The sequence below is a fragment of the Lissotriton vulgaris genome, chromosome 2_2 (assembly GCF_964263255.1).
Source record: "Lissotriton vulgaris chromosome 2_2, aLisVul1.2, whole genome shotgun sequence".
Taxonomy (NCBI): Eukaryota; Metazoa; Chordata; class Amphibia; order Caudata; family Salamandridae; genus Lissotriton; species Lissotriton vulgaris.
Window position 1 is genome coordinate 106161012 of NC_141688.1, and position 17599 is coordinate 106178610.

Here is a 17599-nt window from a genome sequence, read left to right on the forward strand (position 1 = left end):
AGCACGCTCTGGAGTTTAGCGAGAGTGCTCTTTTTTGTCCCTGCCAGTAAGCCGTTGCAATAATCTAATCGGGAGATTATAAGGGCCACTGTTACGCTCTTTCTGGCATCGAGAGGGAGGAAGTTAAAGAACTTTCTTAGGGATCTTATTGTCCCGAAGCATTTGCCGGCTACAGTCTTAGCATGGTGGTCGAATGAAAGATCTGAGTCAAAGATGACGCCTAAGTTCCTGGCTGTAGTTACAGTTTGGGGGGGGGCGATAGAGTCGTCAGGCCACCAGAGGGCTGGGCAGAAGGGGGTATTCTTGCCGATTGGGAGAATCTCCGTTTTATTTGAGTTACACTTCAAATGATTGGCATTCATCCAATGGAAGACTTTCGTAAGGCAGTTCTTAAGGTTGAGTTCTGCGATGGTGGAACTACCATCCAGAGGCACGATGAGCTGGGTGTCATCGGCGTAGGAGGTTACAGGGATTCCAAAGGATTCAATCAGAGACAGAAGGGGAATGAGGTAGATGTTGAAAAGGAGGGGGCTCTCTCCTTATGAGTTACGTGAATGCGTTTTATCTCTTCATTTGTTTGCAGTTTAACCATTAAGTATTTGGTCAGGGTAGTAAACTAATTTACTGCATGCTGATTTGTGCTGTTAAGCACCTTGTTTCATCCTATGAGTTTATTGTAAGTTCTTGTCCATTTAATTGATCTACTTTGTTAGGTCTCGCCTGAAACAGCGCACAAGAGATCTTGTATTCGAGGGGATTGGAGCACGCTCATTGCTTTCTATTTGTTAGTTTCACACATTTCCAAGCCACACCACATAATTCGACATGAGACCACATAATTCTACTTAACAACTCAATTACATAACACTCTACATACATCCAATACACACCACAGAATTCCGCATCATATCACAAAATTCACAGCACACCACATAATTAAACTCCACTACATGCCACTCCGCAACACCAAATGCCATTCCACATTATTACACTCCATAAACCAAATCCCACTACACATAATTCCAGCGCACTCAATACCACATAATTACAATTCACATAATTCCACAGGCACACCATGCCACATGTCAAGTCAAGTCAAGTCAAAGAATTTATATAGCGCACTACATACCCGGAGGGTTTCAAGGCGCTTAGGAAGGGGGAGGAGGATTACTTGTCAAATATCCACGTTTTGAGTTGCTTTCTGAATGCTAGGTGGTTCTGGGTAAGGCGAAGGTTAGCGGGGAGTGAGTTCCATGTTTTAGCAGCCAGGTATGAAAAGGATCTGCCTCCCATGGTGGTCTTGTTGATGCGAGGTACAGTGGCGAGGGCTTGGCTGGAAGAACGTAGTTGGCGGGAGGGGGTGTAGAAGGACAGTCGTGAGTTGAGGCATTCTGGACCGATGTCGTAGAGTGATTTGTGTGCGTGGGTAAGCAGTCGGAAAGTGATCCTCTTATTGACGGGTAGCCAGTGGAGGTCTTTAAGGTGACCAGAGATGTGTTCGTTGCGTGGGATGTCTAATATGAGTCTTGCTGAGGCGTTTTGGATTCGTTGGAGTTTCTTCTGGAGTTTTGCGGTAGTACCTGCGTAGAGGGTGTTTCCGTAGTCGAGTCGGCTCGTGACCAGAGCGTGGGTGACTGTTTTCCTAGTTTCGGTGGGGATCCAGCGAAATGTTTTTCTGAGCATGCGAAGAATGTTGAAGCAGGAGGAGGATACGGCGCTGACTTGTCTGTTCATTGAGAGTGAAGAATCCAGGATGACGCCTAGGTTCCGTGCGTGGTCTGTCGGGATGGGTGCTTTTCCGAGGGCTTCCGGCCACCAGGAGTCGTCCCATGCAGAGGGGGATGTACCTAAGATGAGGACTTCTGTTTTGTCTGAGTTAAGTTTCAGACGGCTTTGTTTCATCCATTCGGCAACTTCTTTCATTCCTTCGTGTAGGTTAGTTTTGGCGGTGCTGGGGTCATTGGTGAGGGAAAGGATCAGTTGAGTGTCATCCGCGTACGAGATGATGTTGAGGTTGTGTTGGCGTGCTATGGTCGCGAGGGGGCTCATGTATACGTTGAAGAGGGTGGGACTGAGTGAGGATCCTTGTGGTACGCCGCAGATGACTTCAGAGGCCTCGGACTTGAATGGTGGAAGGCGGACTCTCTGGGTTCTTCCGGTGAGGAACGAGGTGATCCATTCAAGTGCTTTTCCTTGGATTCCGATGTTATTGAGGCGCTGTAAAAGGGTGCTGTGGCAGACTGTGTCGAATGCTGCAGAGAGGTCGAGGAGGATGAGGGCGACTGTGTCTCCGTTGTCCAGTAGAGTTCGAATGTCGTCTGTTGCTGCGATGAGGGCGGTCTCAGTGCTGTGTTTTGCTCGGAAGCCAGATTGTGAGGGGTCGAGGGATTTGTTGGCTTCGAGGAAGGCGGCGAGCTGGTTGTTGACAGCTTTCTCGATGACTTTGGCCGTGAATGGAAGAAGCGAGATGGGGCGGTAATTTTTGAGTTCGGTGGGGTCCGCTGTGGGTTTTTTCAGAAGGGCGGTGAGTTCAGCGTGTTTCCAGTCTTCCAGGAAGGTGGCGGAGTTGAAGGAGCAGTTGATGACGTCTCGGAGGTGCGGTGCTATGACGGAGTCTGCTTTGTTGAAGATGTGGTGAGGACATGGGTCTGTGGGGGATCCTGAGTGGATGGAATTCATCAAGCGGATGGTGTCCTCAGTGGAGATTGGGTTCCAGTCGTTAAGGGTGTTCACGGGGGGAAGATGATCAGCAAGTGGTTGGGTGGGTTGGTTTCCGGGTTGGTTGTCAAAGCTGTTGTGGATGTCTGCAATCTTGTTGTGGAAAAATGAGGCTAGGGAGTCGCAGAGGGTTTGAGAGGGGGTGATGTCGTTGGAGTTGGCCGAGGGATTGGAAAATTCCTTGACGATGTTGAAAAGTTCCTTGCTGTTGTGAGCGTTGTTGTCAAGTCGATCCTTGAATGCTGTTTTCTTGGCTTTTCGGATTAGTTGGTGGTGAGTGCGGGTGGCGTTTTTGAAGGCGTCCTTGGTGCTGGTGGTTGGGTCTTTTTTCCAGGCCTTTTCAAGGGAGCGGCAGAGTTTCTTGGACTTCTTGAGATCATCGTTGAACCATGAGGCCTTCTTGCTGCCAGGTTTGTTTTGACGTTTTTTCAGTGGTGCCAAGGTGTCAGCGGTGTTGGATAGCCATAGGGTGAGGTTGGCGGCGGCTTCGTTAGCGTTAGAAGAGAGGGCTGGGGTGTTTAGAAGGAGCGATGCGGAGGTTTGGTCCGTGGTGATTTTGTTCCAGTTCCTTTGCAGGGTGGGTTGGAGGTGGATGTTGGGTTTTGGTTTGTTGTAGGTGAAGTGAACGCAGCTGTGGTCAGTCCAGAGGAGGTCCGTGGTGTGGCTGAAGGAGACATGGTTGCTGGATGTGAAGATGGGGTCGAGTGTGTGACCTGCGATGTGGGTGGGGGAAGTGACTAGTTGTTTAAGTCCGAGGTTGGCGAGGTTGTCCACGAGGGTGGCGGTGTTGCGGTCGTTGATCTTTTCAAGGTGAAAGTTGAGGTCTCCCAGAAGGATGTAGTCTTTGGAGGGGAGCGCGTGTGGGGTGATGAAGTCCGTGAAGTCTTCACTGAATTTTGCGCGGGGTCCTGGTGGTCTGTAGAGGAGGGTGCCTCTGAGTGTGGTTTTGGGGTCGATGTGGATCTGGAAGTGAAGGTGTTCGGAGTTGGCGAGGTTGGCGTCAGAGCTGGTTGAGATGCGGATTGATTTCTTATGGACGATAGCGATTCCTCCTCCTGTGTGGCTGGTACGGTCTTTGCGAGTGATCTTATAGTCTTCCAGGATGGCAATGGTGATGTCTGGTGCGGAGGAAGCATTCATCCATGTTTCCGTAAGGAAGGCGATGTCCGGAGAAGTGGTGTCTAGTAGATTCCATAGGTCAATGGCGTGCCTGTGGACTGATCGGGTGTTGAGAAGGATGCATTGTAGGTGGTTGGGGTCGGGAGTCTGTGGTGTGGACGTAGTGGCAATGTTGTCGGTGCCGCTGAATTTGCAGGAGAAGCAGGAGAAAGGTCCATGGGTTTGTCCAGGGGCGGCTTGGACGCAGTTGGGGGCGCGACCGGGGTTAAGGGCTAGGAGGGTGGCGGCATCGTAGGTAATGCGGGAGGGCTGGGCAGCGCGAGGGGCAGGGGGTCTGGCGCTGGGCGCGGTCCAGGCGCGGACGGGCGTAGACGGGCTTACCTTTGGCGCACCTTCGGCGTGTCCGTAGCGCGTGGACGCTGCGCGTGGCGGCATTGGCCATAAATGGATGGTGGAGGGGGCGGAGCGTGGGAGGGTCAGCAGTGAGGCGGGGTCTAGGTGTAGGGAGGGTCTGGGACGGGCCAAGGGGTCAGAGCAAAATGGCTGCAGGGTAAACAAATGTGCGTAGGTCAATTATCTCGAGCGCTGCAAACCTCGGTGTGCACCGCCGTGAAAGCGCTAGTGGTGAAAGTGAATGCCAAGTAGCGTTATCGAGCGCTGCCCCCAGAGTTACAGATTTCCAAAGTGAGTTGTTTTATTACACGAGCGCTGCACAGGCTTAACAGAACAACACAATGCTAATGATGTAACACAGGCGCGTGGATCACAAGCGCTACACAAGGCTGAGCATATACAGACAATGCTAATGATGTTACACGAGCGCTACACAAGGCAGATAAAAGAAATTAAACAGTGCGGCAGGTTAATTAGCAGTAATGAGAGCGCTGCACAAAGCTGATGCAAGAAATGAACAGTGCGGCGAGTTGATAAGCAGTAGGTCAACAATACCAACAGGAGAGGGAGGTGAGGGTAGCAGCCGTTTCTGCGCAGAGCAGGATGGCTACACACATAATTCCAATACACAAATCCACTGCATACCACACAATTCCACGCCACACAATTCAACAACTAACAATTCGAATCCAACCATATAATTCCCCTACACACCACATACATACACTTCATAACTCATGAGTAAAAGACCTTGTAATTTATAATGCCAACAGCTGTAACACAATCAAATGCGAGACCTAGTGCATTTCTAATGCTTGTTTACTTATTGCAACTGAAGTTGAGGCTTGCACTTTCCGCATAGGGACCTTTTGTTTCATTATTAATTGCTTTAACCTGGTCCCAGGGTTACTGGGTTGCCTTTGTTTTAGGTCTCGCCTACGCAGCACGCATGCGCTGCGGTAGGGCCTTTAGCCATCGGTCTTCACTTTTTCAAGCACTGCACTCGTGCTTGTGGCGGCATCCACCTTGCGGGAGCGCACAGCGGCGCGCCACAAGCACCAGTGCAGTGCTTGAAAAAGTGAAGACTGCTCTCGCAGCCACGAGTCTTGGTTTACTTTGCACGCACTTTATGACCGCTCTGAGTGCCTTTACCTTGCTTAAACGCTCCACCCCCACTATAGAGCGCGTCTATGGAAGATGCAACTTGCGCAATTAAAACTGGCTTTCAACGCTCCTCCCCCACCACAGAGTGCGTCTATGGAAGATGCAACTTGCGCAATTAAAACTGGCTTGAAGGAAAGCTCCCTGTCAGGCTGGATAAATGGAATACACACATCTCCACAGCAGATGAATTAAAATCAACCCACACTCTCCACCAGATCACCGCTAACGTTAATGTGGCTCGACCATGAGAGCAAACACTGCTACTTCTTTGTCTTTGCTCATGTTAGACTTTGACAACTTTAGCTGTACGTGGAGATCCACTAACGTTCTTCATTTATGTTACCTAATTACACTTGTGTTGCCTTCCGGTCTCTTTGTAGCACTCCCACCAGCAGGTGGCGCAAGTCGAGGCAGTCTCTGCCCCGTGCGGCTGATAGAAGCCCGAACCTCACACTGCAGCGATGCCCGCACTCCCACCTACCTCCCGCACCCAAACGGGCCCTTTGGCACTCTTGACGCCCGCATCGCCCTGCCACCTCCCTCTCCCCTCCAGCGATGACTGCAGTGCCCTCCCACCTCACTCCCTCATGGGCCCTTTGGCACTCCTGACACCCGCAGCTCCCTGTCACCTCCCTACCACCTCCAGTGATTATCCCAGTGCCCTCCCACCTCCCTCCCGCACGCAAACAGGCCCTTTGGCACTCCTGACGCCCGCATCGCCCTGCCAACTCTCTCTCCGCACCAGTGATGACCACAGTGCCCTCCCACCTCACTCCCGCACGGGCCCTTTGGTACTCCTGACGCCCGCAGCTCCCTGTCACCACCCTCCCACCTCCAACGACGCCCTTAAAGCCCACACATCGCCTTGCATCATCACAGCGAGGTGGGCTGAGGGTGAAGAGATTCGGGGAGGGCTGGGGCACAGGCTGTAAAAGGGGCAGACTTCCTATGACATCACTCCCACTGAGTTAGAAGCTAGTCTCCTGTCTTTTACCAATACTAGTAAAACAAGTGCTTTAAGTGGGTTGAGAAACTGGGGGGAGGAAGGGGTCTCTCAAAGGAAAGTGGCTGATATAATTAAACCGTAGCATAAAACACCTATGCTACAAATCTGTGCTTAGCATAGTGAGCCGCTGGACTACTATTTTGCTGCTTCTGACATTGCACCCAGATCTATAATACAACAAGTAACATTTATAACACTTATAAGGTCCCAAAGGCGAGACCTATTGGCTATGCCAATGCTTGTTTGAGTATGCTGTGGTGTGCTGAAGCAAAATGTGGAAAACTATTAAACAGACCAATGTATTGTGGGCATTTACTAAAAGACCTTGTATGTTGTATTTTGAATATGATATAGGCGAGCCCTATATCAATTGTAAAAATTGTGAACATGAAGGAGTTTTAAATGGGAACGTTGAGGAGTTGAAAATTACATGAACTACATTTCAAAAGATGAGTTTCCCTGTCTGGCGAGACATAGGTTTCAGAGCTAATGGCACAGTTTCTGATGGCTGTATGACATGATCGTCTTGATAGGTATTTCTGAAAATAGTCACCCAGAGCTATGCAAGCCAGTTGATTGACCTTGCATTAGATGCAGGAGTTTATGGGATCCCATTAATTTTCAGGTATCATTTTCAAATTGCAGCATCGATCCCCTAGATAAACTTCTCAGTAAAGGGCGTTAGTTCTCATGTTTTTAGTTGCTTTTTAACACCTTAGGAGCATTGAAGGTTCAGCGCCCAGTGCTAAACGTTCGAATAACGGGTGCGGCCCCGTCGGCCAACGGACGTGCGCAACACTGGCAAGGTAGTGCTCGCGACGACCGTTGGCCGACGGCAGCACTTAAAGGGTTAATGTATCTACCCTTGGTAAACATGCATGTAACACCCAAAGGCACTCAGCTCAAGGAACCTTTTGTGTTATTTAAATTTTAATTGGTTTTATGTATGTTACTTTTATTTTGTATTTTGAAATATCTTTCAATGGCAGTTGTTAGAGAAACCACAGGTGAAATAGCATTTCTTGTTTAGTGCCTAATTCTCTCACTACACTTGCTAACTCATTTCTTTTTAACTTTCAGATGCTTCTTTGACAAGACCACTGCACCATCAAACCTCTGCATGCCCTCACTCTCATGGAAACCCACCACCCCAGTCACAGCCTCAGCCACAAGTGGATTATGTGATTGCTCACCCCGTACACACCTTTCTCCCCTCAATCTCCACCCATGCCTCCACACACACTGTACAACCTCCACCACCTCCACAGGCCCATAATTTAGCTAACACAGCAGCTCCTATTCCTCAGCACCTTTCTGCATCCCACCAGTCAATTTCCCACCACATCCCCACAGCAGCACCTACAGCACAGAGACTGCACCCACATGAAGTGATCCAGAGGATGGAGGTTCAGAGAAGGCGGCTACTTCAGCATCCAACGTATGTTCTAGTAAATCTTTTATGTGAGAAACGTGTCCGGAAAGTAGCCATTTAGTAACATTGTCTAGGTCCAACATCTATGCGAGGCATGCATGGTTTTCAGGTTGTCTTGCAAATGAAGCAAAACATGGTGCCATGACGTCCCCAAGATCTGAACACATTGTGGCATTTTGTGGTCAATGGCCATTTTTATTTTACTTTAGTTTCCAGAATGGCTTGAAATGAATGAATGATTACATTTATGCTATGCTTTTTAATATGTATTTTTGAGAGAAGGCCTTTATCCTTCAATTTATTCTTTGTCCTCTAATTTCTTAGAAAAGAGTCTACTGAAGTCCTAATAATTAATTTTCCATTTTTCGTTGATGGCACAGAAGGAAATTGTTGTTTTTGATGGCTATTTTTGTTTACACGTGGTGAATACGTATTTTTCTGGGAAATTAACTTTCGTTTGAAAGTTATTCAGCATTTGGGAAGACTCTTAAAATGTATTTAATTTAAATACCAGTTAATGTATTATTCATTAATCATTAGTTCACTATTTTGCAAGTTGGACACATTCTATGGCAAGGGTGGATGAACTCCTTTCTAAGAGGAAGAACTTCCGTGTTATATTTAGTTGTTTTCTAATGCCTAAATATGGCTGGCATTATGCTACTTGTAGGGAAGATTGGCTAGTCTCTGCATTGGATTATTTTAAGTTGCTCAGTGTTATTATTTTGGCCACACACTAGAAGATTTGGCCTATTTTTATTTGTGTGAAACACTGCCATCTGTACTGCTCCTGCCTTTAAAAAAAAGTTGTAGCATTAAAAGCATGCAACCTCTTTGATCGTGATACCTTTGTCGTTAATATATTTAAGATAGCGTGATGATCACCCCTTTTGCAGAAAAGGGATGGGGCGGCAAGATGAATAGAAGCAGAAAAAAATGGCAGATGATCAGCTGGACGAATTTGGTGCAGAAGCTTGACCTGCTTGCATTTCTCATCTACAGTTAGCATCTAGACCGTCGCTCCTGGTATAGGGGTGTGCTGGTCTGTAAGTTAATCTTTGTCATGACAGAATATCTCTTGTGGCTTGGACTCCAGGTTTACCTGGAATGGACCTGTAGGCCTTCTGGTAGCGTGTAGTAATGCATAACACTATACATCTGGCTATGGACTTCTAAGAGGTTGCTAATTCAGTGCCAGTAGTCCTACTGTGAACATGAAACAAGTAAATAGTTTTTGGTTTAGTCAAGATAACACCGATGGGCTCTTTTCCTATCAGAGCTCTTAACATTTCTCTCTGCTAGTTAGGCAACATTAAGGAAAAATGGAAGGGAAATCATTTATGTGGAAGTCTGAAATTCAGTCCGTAATGAAGGGTCCTTTTTAATGAACATCTTTTTATAGCCATTGTTAAGGGCTACATTGGCTATTAAAAACCCTCTATTTCAGCTATTGGCTTGAGCTGTAAGCAAGGATTGTAGAGAGGAAGAGGGCATTTAACAGCCAGAATAGCCCAGGCAGAGTGGCTGTGAAGCAATTTGAACATTAACCACGAAGATAGTAAAACGTTGTAAAATAAACAGAGGAAAATAATAATACAAATAATGGAGGAGAAGGCTTTTTTTATTAACCCTCTGGCACTCCATTACTTTCAGTGAACAACATTTCAGCATTCCAATATGGAATACAGTGTTGGGCTCTTGGTAACAAAGTGTCTGCATTTTCCACACATTTCTGGATAGAAATCCAGGCTGCTGACTTCTGAGACAGGTATCGAAGATTGGATTTGTACACAGTTTCAAATGCAGGCACCATCTCTTTGGAAAAGATTACATTCATTTTCAGGGGTACAGATGGGTAGCAGGTTTTTTTATTACACAATTTAAAAGTTCCTTGAACAGTGCAATGGTGTTAAAGTATTTTTGTCTGATGGGGGCATGTGGTGTAAGATGAAGTGACTGCTAGATTAATATTTGTGTGAACATTACAAAGTAGATTTTGGAAAATGAAAGTATGCTAGTACGTCTCTTGCCGACACGTCTGGTCAAACTTCTTTAGTTGGTACAAAATGTAGAAGCACTTCCATTTTGTGGTCCAGGAAGATTTTGTAGCCAAATGTATGGCCTCCCACAATGTTTTTGTGCTCTTGAGGTAGCATATATAACCATATTGTAGTTTTCAGGCACGCACCTGTCGGCTCACTGATTGAAGGATGTGATGTTTCTGCCAGTCATCCTGGGCACAAAGTCTGATGTGTATGCCATTGTTTTCTTTGGGTTAAACTAACAAAAGAAGCAGGACTTGTTGTCACTATTAGCATGATGATGGATTTCATTGTCAAGCTTGAGTTTGGTTACAGCATTCAGAAGTACCTCATTTGGGGAGGGCCATACCGAAATCCATATGAACCTACAGATAAATAGAACTTTTCCATTGATCTTGCTATGGAATACCTGGACATAAATGGGGCAACATGGAGTAGGTCGGTGTTGAAGCTGCTGGAGTCACCAGAGCTGCAGGATTAGGTCTGCCCTTTGGGAGTGACCCAGGCAGTGCTAGAGAACTACTTTGGTGTCAGACGATGGAGCTGGGAATTCTTGCTGAATCTTTCAGCAACAGGGAAGAGCCCAGTATCCAGAAAATAACACTATGACTTCCAAAGGGCACAGAAACGAGACTTTTTTCCTTGAGCAAGAAAACATATTAGTAGCATTTATTGCCTGCAGATACATATGCTATGTACACTCCTGCCATCTAGTGTTGGGCCAGGACTTTGCAAGTTGTTTTTTTCGAGGAAGTGTTATGGTCGGTGTCGGAAAGTGGGTTTCGTTGCAGTAACCCCCCCTCCAAACACACTTTGAGTGTGCACTGGATCCCTACTAATCAGCTTCTCAGGGCCTGTGTTCTTTTCCAAAACTGTACCATTGATCCACAATTGCCCATCCCCCAGCCCACATAGAAGTCCTTTGTAAAAGGTTCCAGTGGTACCAAGGACTTTTTGACCAGAGACTGTCCCTTAGGGCTGCAGCATATATTGTGCCACCCTAAGAGACCCCACACCTAAAACATACACACTGCCATTTCAGGCTATGTGTTGTGGTGTAACTAAACTAAGAGAGTCGATATGCCATACGTTCCTGGGTGCCATGCCTACACACCACTGCCTTTGGCAGAGGTAGGTCGCCTCTCTGGCAGGCCTTACAGCCCTAAGACAGGGGGCACTATACCACAGGTGAGGGCATATCTGCATGAGCAGTATAACCCTGCAGTGTCGGAGTCCATTCTTGGACACTGTAAGTACAGTGAAGCCATATTGAGTACATGGCCTGGGAGGTTGTCAACACAAACTCCACAGCTCCATGATGGCTTTACTGAAGACTGAAAGGTTTGGTATCAAACTTCTCAGCATAATAAATCCACACTGATGCCAGTGTTGGATTTATCATAAAATGCACTTAGAGGGCATCTTAGAGAAATGCCCCCTGAAAAACGACCAGCTTCTAGTGTTTTGGCTTACTGGTCCCTTCCAGCCACCACTCAAATGGCTTCTGACCTCATGGGGTGAGGGCCCTAGTGCTCTCGGATGTCAAACATACTTCAGAGCCGCGATAGCACAAGAACGTTCTTCATCGGGCGACAAGGCCAAAACATTTATTCATTATTTATTTAAGACATTTATTAAGCGCACTGTCACCTTGCAGGCATCCTGGCGCTGACTGGTTCAGAGGAGCGGACGTTAACAGATGGAGCGTGACCTTTCAAGGGTTGCCTTGGGAAACAGCCATGTTTTGATTTTTCTCCTAAACGGAAGAAGTTCCGTAATTTGCCTGATCTCAAGCGGGAGCAGATTTCAGAGTTTGGCAGCAGCCACCTCAAAGGATCTGCCCCCAGCTCTGACCTTCCTGAATCTAGGTACCTTCACCAACATGGCCGTAGAAGATCGAAGCTGCCTAGTTGGAGAGTACCAAGCAAATTTCGATTGCAGGGAGGCAGGGCCGGTTCCATGGAGAGCCCTAAAGACTAGGCAGAGTGCCTTAAATTGTATCCTCTGCCTCATAGGTCAACCAGATCGGAGGAGGCATCGCCATCGTACACAAGAACACCATCCGCATCACAACCGACTCCGACACCTTTGCCGCCGCCGAGCACCTCCACTTCCAGATACACACCGACCCAAAGACGACTCTCAGAGGGACCCTCGTCTACAGACCCCCAGGACCACGTACACAATTCAGCGAAGACATCACAGACTTCATCAGCCCGCACGCCCTCCGCTCCGCTGACTACATCCTCCTAGGGGACCTCAACTTCCACCTGGAGAACAACAAGGACCACAACACCTCCGCCCTGCTGGACAACCTCGCGAACCTCGGACTCAAGCAACTGGTCAACACCCCCACCCACTACGCCGGCCACACGCTTGATCCAGTCTTCTCATCCAGCAAGCACATCACATTCAGCCACACCACCGGACTTCACTGGACCGACCACAGCTGCGTCCACTTCAGCTTCAGAAGAACCACGACCCACCACCACCAGCTTCAGGTACCTCGTAGGAGCTGGCGCAAGATCACCACCGAGCAGCTCACCACCTCCCTCAGTCAGAACCCACCCGCCAGCACAACGGACCCCAACGAAGCAGCACGCAACCTCACGAAGTGGCTGACCAACTGCGCCAACGACCTCGCGCCACTAAAGAACCCTACCAGCAGACCCAGAAGCAAGAAAGCCTCCTGGTTCACCGACGAACTCAAGGACTCCAAGAAAGACTGCCGTACCCTCGAGAAAACCTGGCTCCTCGACCAGACCACAGACAACATGACCACCCTCAAACACGCCACCCGCAAGCACCACCAGCTCATCCGCACTACCAAGAAGAAATCACTGAAGGAATGACTGGACAACAACGCCCACGACAGCAAGGAACTCTTCAGCATCGTCAAGGAGTTCTCCAACCCCAGCACCGGCAACAACGACATCACTCCTTCACAAGATCTCTGCGACTCTCTCGCCTCGTTCTTCCACCGCAAGATCGCCGACATCCACAACAGCTTTGGCGCACCATCGACGCACCCAACCGTCGAACCAACGCCCCCCACCGCCACCCTCCGCACCTGGACCGCGGTGACCACCGAAGACACAGCCCGCACGATGAACACCATCCACTCCGGATCTCCGACTGACCCCTGCCCCCACCACGTCTTCAACAAGGCCGACTCCATCATCGCACCCCAACTCCGGGGCGTCACCAATGCCTCCTTCGACACCGCCACCTTCCCGGAGAGCTGGAAGCACGCCGAGCTCAAAGCCCTACTGAAGAAACCAACAGCTGACCCCACCGACCTCAAGAACTTCCGCCCCATCTCGCTCCTCCCTTTTCCTGCCAAAGTCATCGAGAAGACCGTCAACAGACAGCTTGCAGCCTTCCTCGAGACTAACGGATCCCTCGACCCCTCGCAGTCTGGCTTCCAAGCCAACTACAGCACCGAGACGGCCCTCATCGCAGCCACCGACGACATCAGAACCCTGCTCGACAACGGGGAAACAGCGGCCCTCATCCTCCTGGACCTCTCTGCAGCGTTCGACACTGTCTGCCACCGCACCCTAGTTCGACGCCTCAGCAACATCGGTATCCAAGAGAAGGCGCTGGAGTGGATCATCTCGTTCCTAACCGGAAAGACACAGAGAGTCCGCCTCCCCCCGTTTCGCTCCGAGGCCACCGAAGTCATCTGCGGCATACCGCAGGGATCATCACTCAGCCCCACCCTCTTCAACATCTACATGAGACCTCTGGCAGCCATCGCACGCCAGCACAACCTCAACATCTCCTACGCCGACGACACCCAATTGATCCTCTCCCTCACCAGAGACCCCGCCACCGCTAGAACGAGCCTACACGAAGGGCTGAAAGACGTCGCCGAGTGGATGAAGAACAACCGCCTGAAACTAAACTCGGACAAGACGGAAGTCCTCGTCCTGGGACCATCGCCCTCCGCCTGGGACGACTCCTGGTGGCCCCCCGCCCTGGGCGCCACTCCCAAGCCAACAGACCACGCACGCAACCTGGGCTTCATCCTGGACTCCTCCCTCTCGATGACCAGACAAGTCCACGCCATCTACTCATCATGCTTCAACACCCTACGCATGCTCCGCAAGATCTTCCGATGGATCCCGACCGAAACCAGGAAGACGGTCACCCAGGCACTCGTCACCAGCCGACTCGACTATGGAAACACCCTCTACACCGGAACCACAGCCAAGCTACAGAAAAGACTCCAACGCATCCAGAACGCCTCCGCCCGACTCATCCTGGACATCCCCCGACGCAGCCACATCTCCGGCCACCTGAAGGACCTGCACTGGCTCCCCGTCAACAAGAGGATCACGTTCAGGCTCCTCACACACGCACACAAATCTCTCCACGACCTGGGCCCCAAGTACCTCAACGACCGCCTGACCTTCTACACGCCCACCCGCCAGCTACGTTCTACAAGCCTCGCCCTCGCCGCCGTACCACGCATCCGAAGAGCCACCGCCGGTGGCAGATCCTTCTCCTACCTGGCGGCCAAGACCTGGAACTCCCTCCCCATCCATCTTCGGCTGACCCAGGACCATCTCGCCTTAAGTAGACAACTCAAGACCTGGCTGTTCGAGCAATAGCGGACCCCTTCCCCAAGCGCCTTGAGACCCTGCCGGGTGAGTAGTGCGCTATACAAGTGTTATGATTGATTGATAGGTAGCCAATGCAGTTTCACAAGGGTGGACAACCCATGTGCTCTTCTAGGAAGCCCCAGAGCCAACCTGGCAGCCGCTGATTGGACCCTTTGGAGCCTATCCAACAAAAACTCAGGGTACCCCAGCAAAAGGGCATTGCAATAGTCCAACCTGCTGAGGATTGTACACCTTACCACTTGAGCACGAGCTTGATATGGTAAAAGTGGCAAGACTTTCATCAGGGATCGTAAGATGGCAAAGCAGCAGGCAGTAGTCTTTTTTTACATGGGTCTCCATACTGAGCCTTTGATCTAGCATAACCCCTAAATTACGGACTGAGTCCACAGGCAGTACTTTGGTCCCTGTTTCCGGAGGCCAAAAGTTATCTGGAAATGGGCGGGGGATCTTATTCCCGGTGCTAAAGAGCACCTCCGTCTTCCCAGCATTAAACTGGAGGTAGTTATCCTTTAACCATTGTAACGTATCACGCTGACTGTTGTGGAAGACCTCCACAGATGTTGAATCCTCACCCTCAAAGGAGAGGATCATCTGTGTGTCATCAGCATAATTTACGATCCTGATGTTATACGATTTAATAAGTGAGATCAAAGGTCTGAGATACAGATTAAAAAGTATGGGACTAATTGCTGAGCCCTGAGGGACCCCGTGAGGTACCTGAGTGAAGGCCGATTGAAAGGGGGGCAAAGACACCGCCTGCTGCCTATCCTGCAGAAATGATCGAAACCACATCGAAGCACTACCTCTCACCCCAGCCTCAGATAACCGGTTCAACAAGATCTTGTGGTTGACCGTATCAAAGGCTGCAGATATATCCAGCAGGATCAGAAACGCTGCCTCTGAAGCTCATCCATAGCGGTGACCAAGGCTGTTTCGGTCCCGTGAAGTTGCCGGAAACCAAATTGATCATCATCTAGTAATTGATGATGTTCCAGATGTTTGGAGAGGGTGGTGCTAACCAGGCGCTCAACAATCTTGGCTGGAAAAGGCAGCAGGGAAATGGGTCTGTAATTTTTAGAACAGTCCGGGTCTAGGGAGGGCTTTTTCAGCAAAGGAGATATCACCGCCCATTTCCACTGGGCTGGAACGATACCAGTAGCGAGAGATTGATTGCATATTAGGCGGAGTGAAGGAAATAGTTCATCATATTCTTTCCAAATTTTGTGTCGCCCAGGGTCCAAAGAAGACCCAGAGGAAATCCCTCTGGCTAGCCCACTAAATGCCTCTTGCGTAAAGAGTGGGAATTCAAGTAATAGTTCCTTTGGTGCCCCGGCTGGCACAACCGACCCGTCCACTGAAGACCCAGGTCTTGTGTCGAGAGAATGATCAGATTCAGGAGAAACCTCCAAATCCTCAATTATTTTCTCAATTTTTTCTTTAAAGAATTTAGCAAGGTTCTCGCAAATATCTTGGGACGGGACAATTGCATTCTTGGAGCATTCAGGGTTGGTAAAGCTGTTCTTTATATTAAAGATGCTCCTGGAGCTATTAGTGGAACATAGGAATGGCACCGACACAACACAGGCACCGTAGCAGAATTGTCTGATGCTTCATCACCGAAGAAAATCAAACTGACTTTGACATCAGACAAGCTATTGAATCTGAAAGAGCACTCTGGCCTCGAGCCACTCAGACTACAAAAAAGCATTGGCATCGAGAAAAGAGAAGGAACATGGTAAGACTTCATACCGAAGAAAAAACATGATTCTGTTCCGCTCAAAATAAAGACTCCATGGCCTTACCACCAGTGCTAGGAGAGCGCAAAACACAAGTACCAATTGAAGAAGAGGGAAATGTGTTGAAGGACTGCCCATATATGCGCAAAAGAAGCAAAGAGACTCTTCAAAACGGCAGGTGCAAGACATTGAAGTTCCATAGCCTCCACCAAAGCGAGTTGCAACTGAACATAATGCCAAAAGCATCCTGATATTCAGTCAGCCAGGATCCCCAGAAACAAGATCACACTCCTCAACATAGAAAACGGAGGAGGGGATGCACCTCAACAAGATTGTGACACAGATGACCCACATTTAAATTTAAACATGGGGATACCCACCATAGCCCAGACCCATGGGATGATTGACATGGTACTGCCTGGTAATGTTATTGAAGCACCAATCCCAGCAAAAGCATCACCACCAGTTGACACGTTATAGTTTCATCCAAAGGGCTGCAGAGTACCGCTAACTTCCTATGCACACAACAGAGGAAGTAACTGACTAATTAGTAGAAACACTGTTGCCCACTGAACCACAGTGCTATGCCATCCAATGATTGGATCGGTCTCACATGTCTCAAAGGACACATTTAAAGACCCAGTAAAATTCAGGATACTCGCACAACGCATTAAAGGAAATACAGGCCTTCCCCTACAGACCCAATATATATCAGATTTATGAAAATGCATACAATTAATGACCAATGAATGCATGCATGGATCTGGCCTGTTTGCTAATAATTTAAATATTTCATATCTTTCTATGCACAATGATATGTCCAAATATGTGTAATAGTAATGTGTAATATGTTACTTTGTCAATTTAAAAATGTGCTTAGTTTCAGTTTGCTCACGTTGGTTGGGGGTTTTCAGTATTTTTGTTGTTTTAATGTATATGAATTTTTGGTTATGGAACAATCATATTTCATGCAAATAACGGAGTGGAACTATCTATGATCAATAATCAATGTAACTTCATAAATAGGCGAATTTAATTCAGCGTGGGAATGACATTACTCAGACTGTTTTAAAGGTGGGGGGTTCTTTGTGTACACCATGTAAAGTGTTCTCTCTTGAATGTGTCAGGTTGTTGATTCTCATGTGTGATTTTCAGCTGTGCAGTGTGCTGTTTCAGTCAATTGCTTCCATCCTCCTCCTCGCACAATTGTCCAGTGTTCTAGTTCTGATATTCTGATCTCAGCTACACCATGTATACCACCTTGTCAGTGACCAGCACCACATGTTTGAGATATTTCCCAGGCAACTAAACCCAATACCAGAGTGTTTGTAAACTTCTCTACAGCTCCTGGGAGTTAGTTG

General features: G+C 48.6%; 1 protein-coding gene across 3 annotated transcripts in view; it reads left to right on the top strand.

Moving 5' to 3' along the window:
- Positions 1–17599, top strand: part of RNF111 (ring finger protein 111) — a 370041-nt gene that overhangs the window by 252760 nt on the left and 99682 nt on the right. For all 3 annotated transcript variants that reach the window (XM_086959381.1, XM_086959382.1, XM_086959383.1), the window contains exon 8: positions 7481–7838. In XM_086959381.1, coding sequence (XP_086815507.1) covers positions 7481–7838 — 358 coding nt within the window. The remainder of the gene's footprint in view (positions 1–7480; positions 7839–17599) is intronic.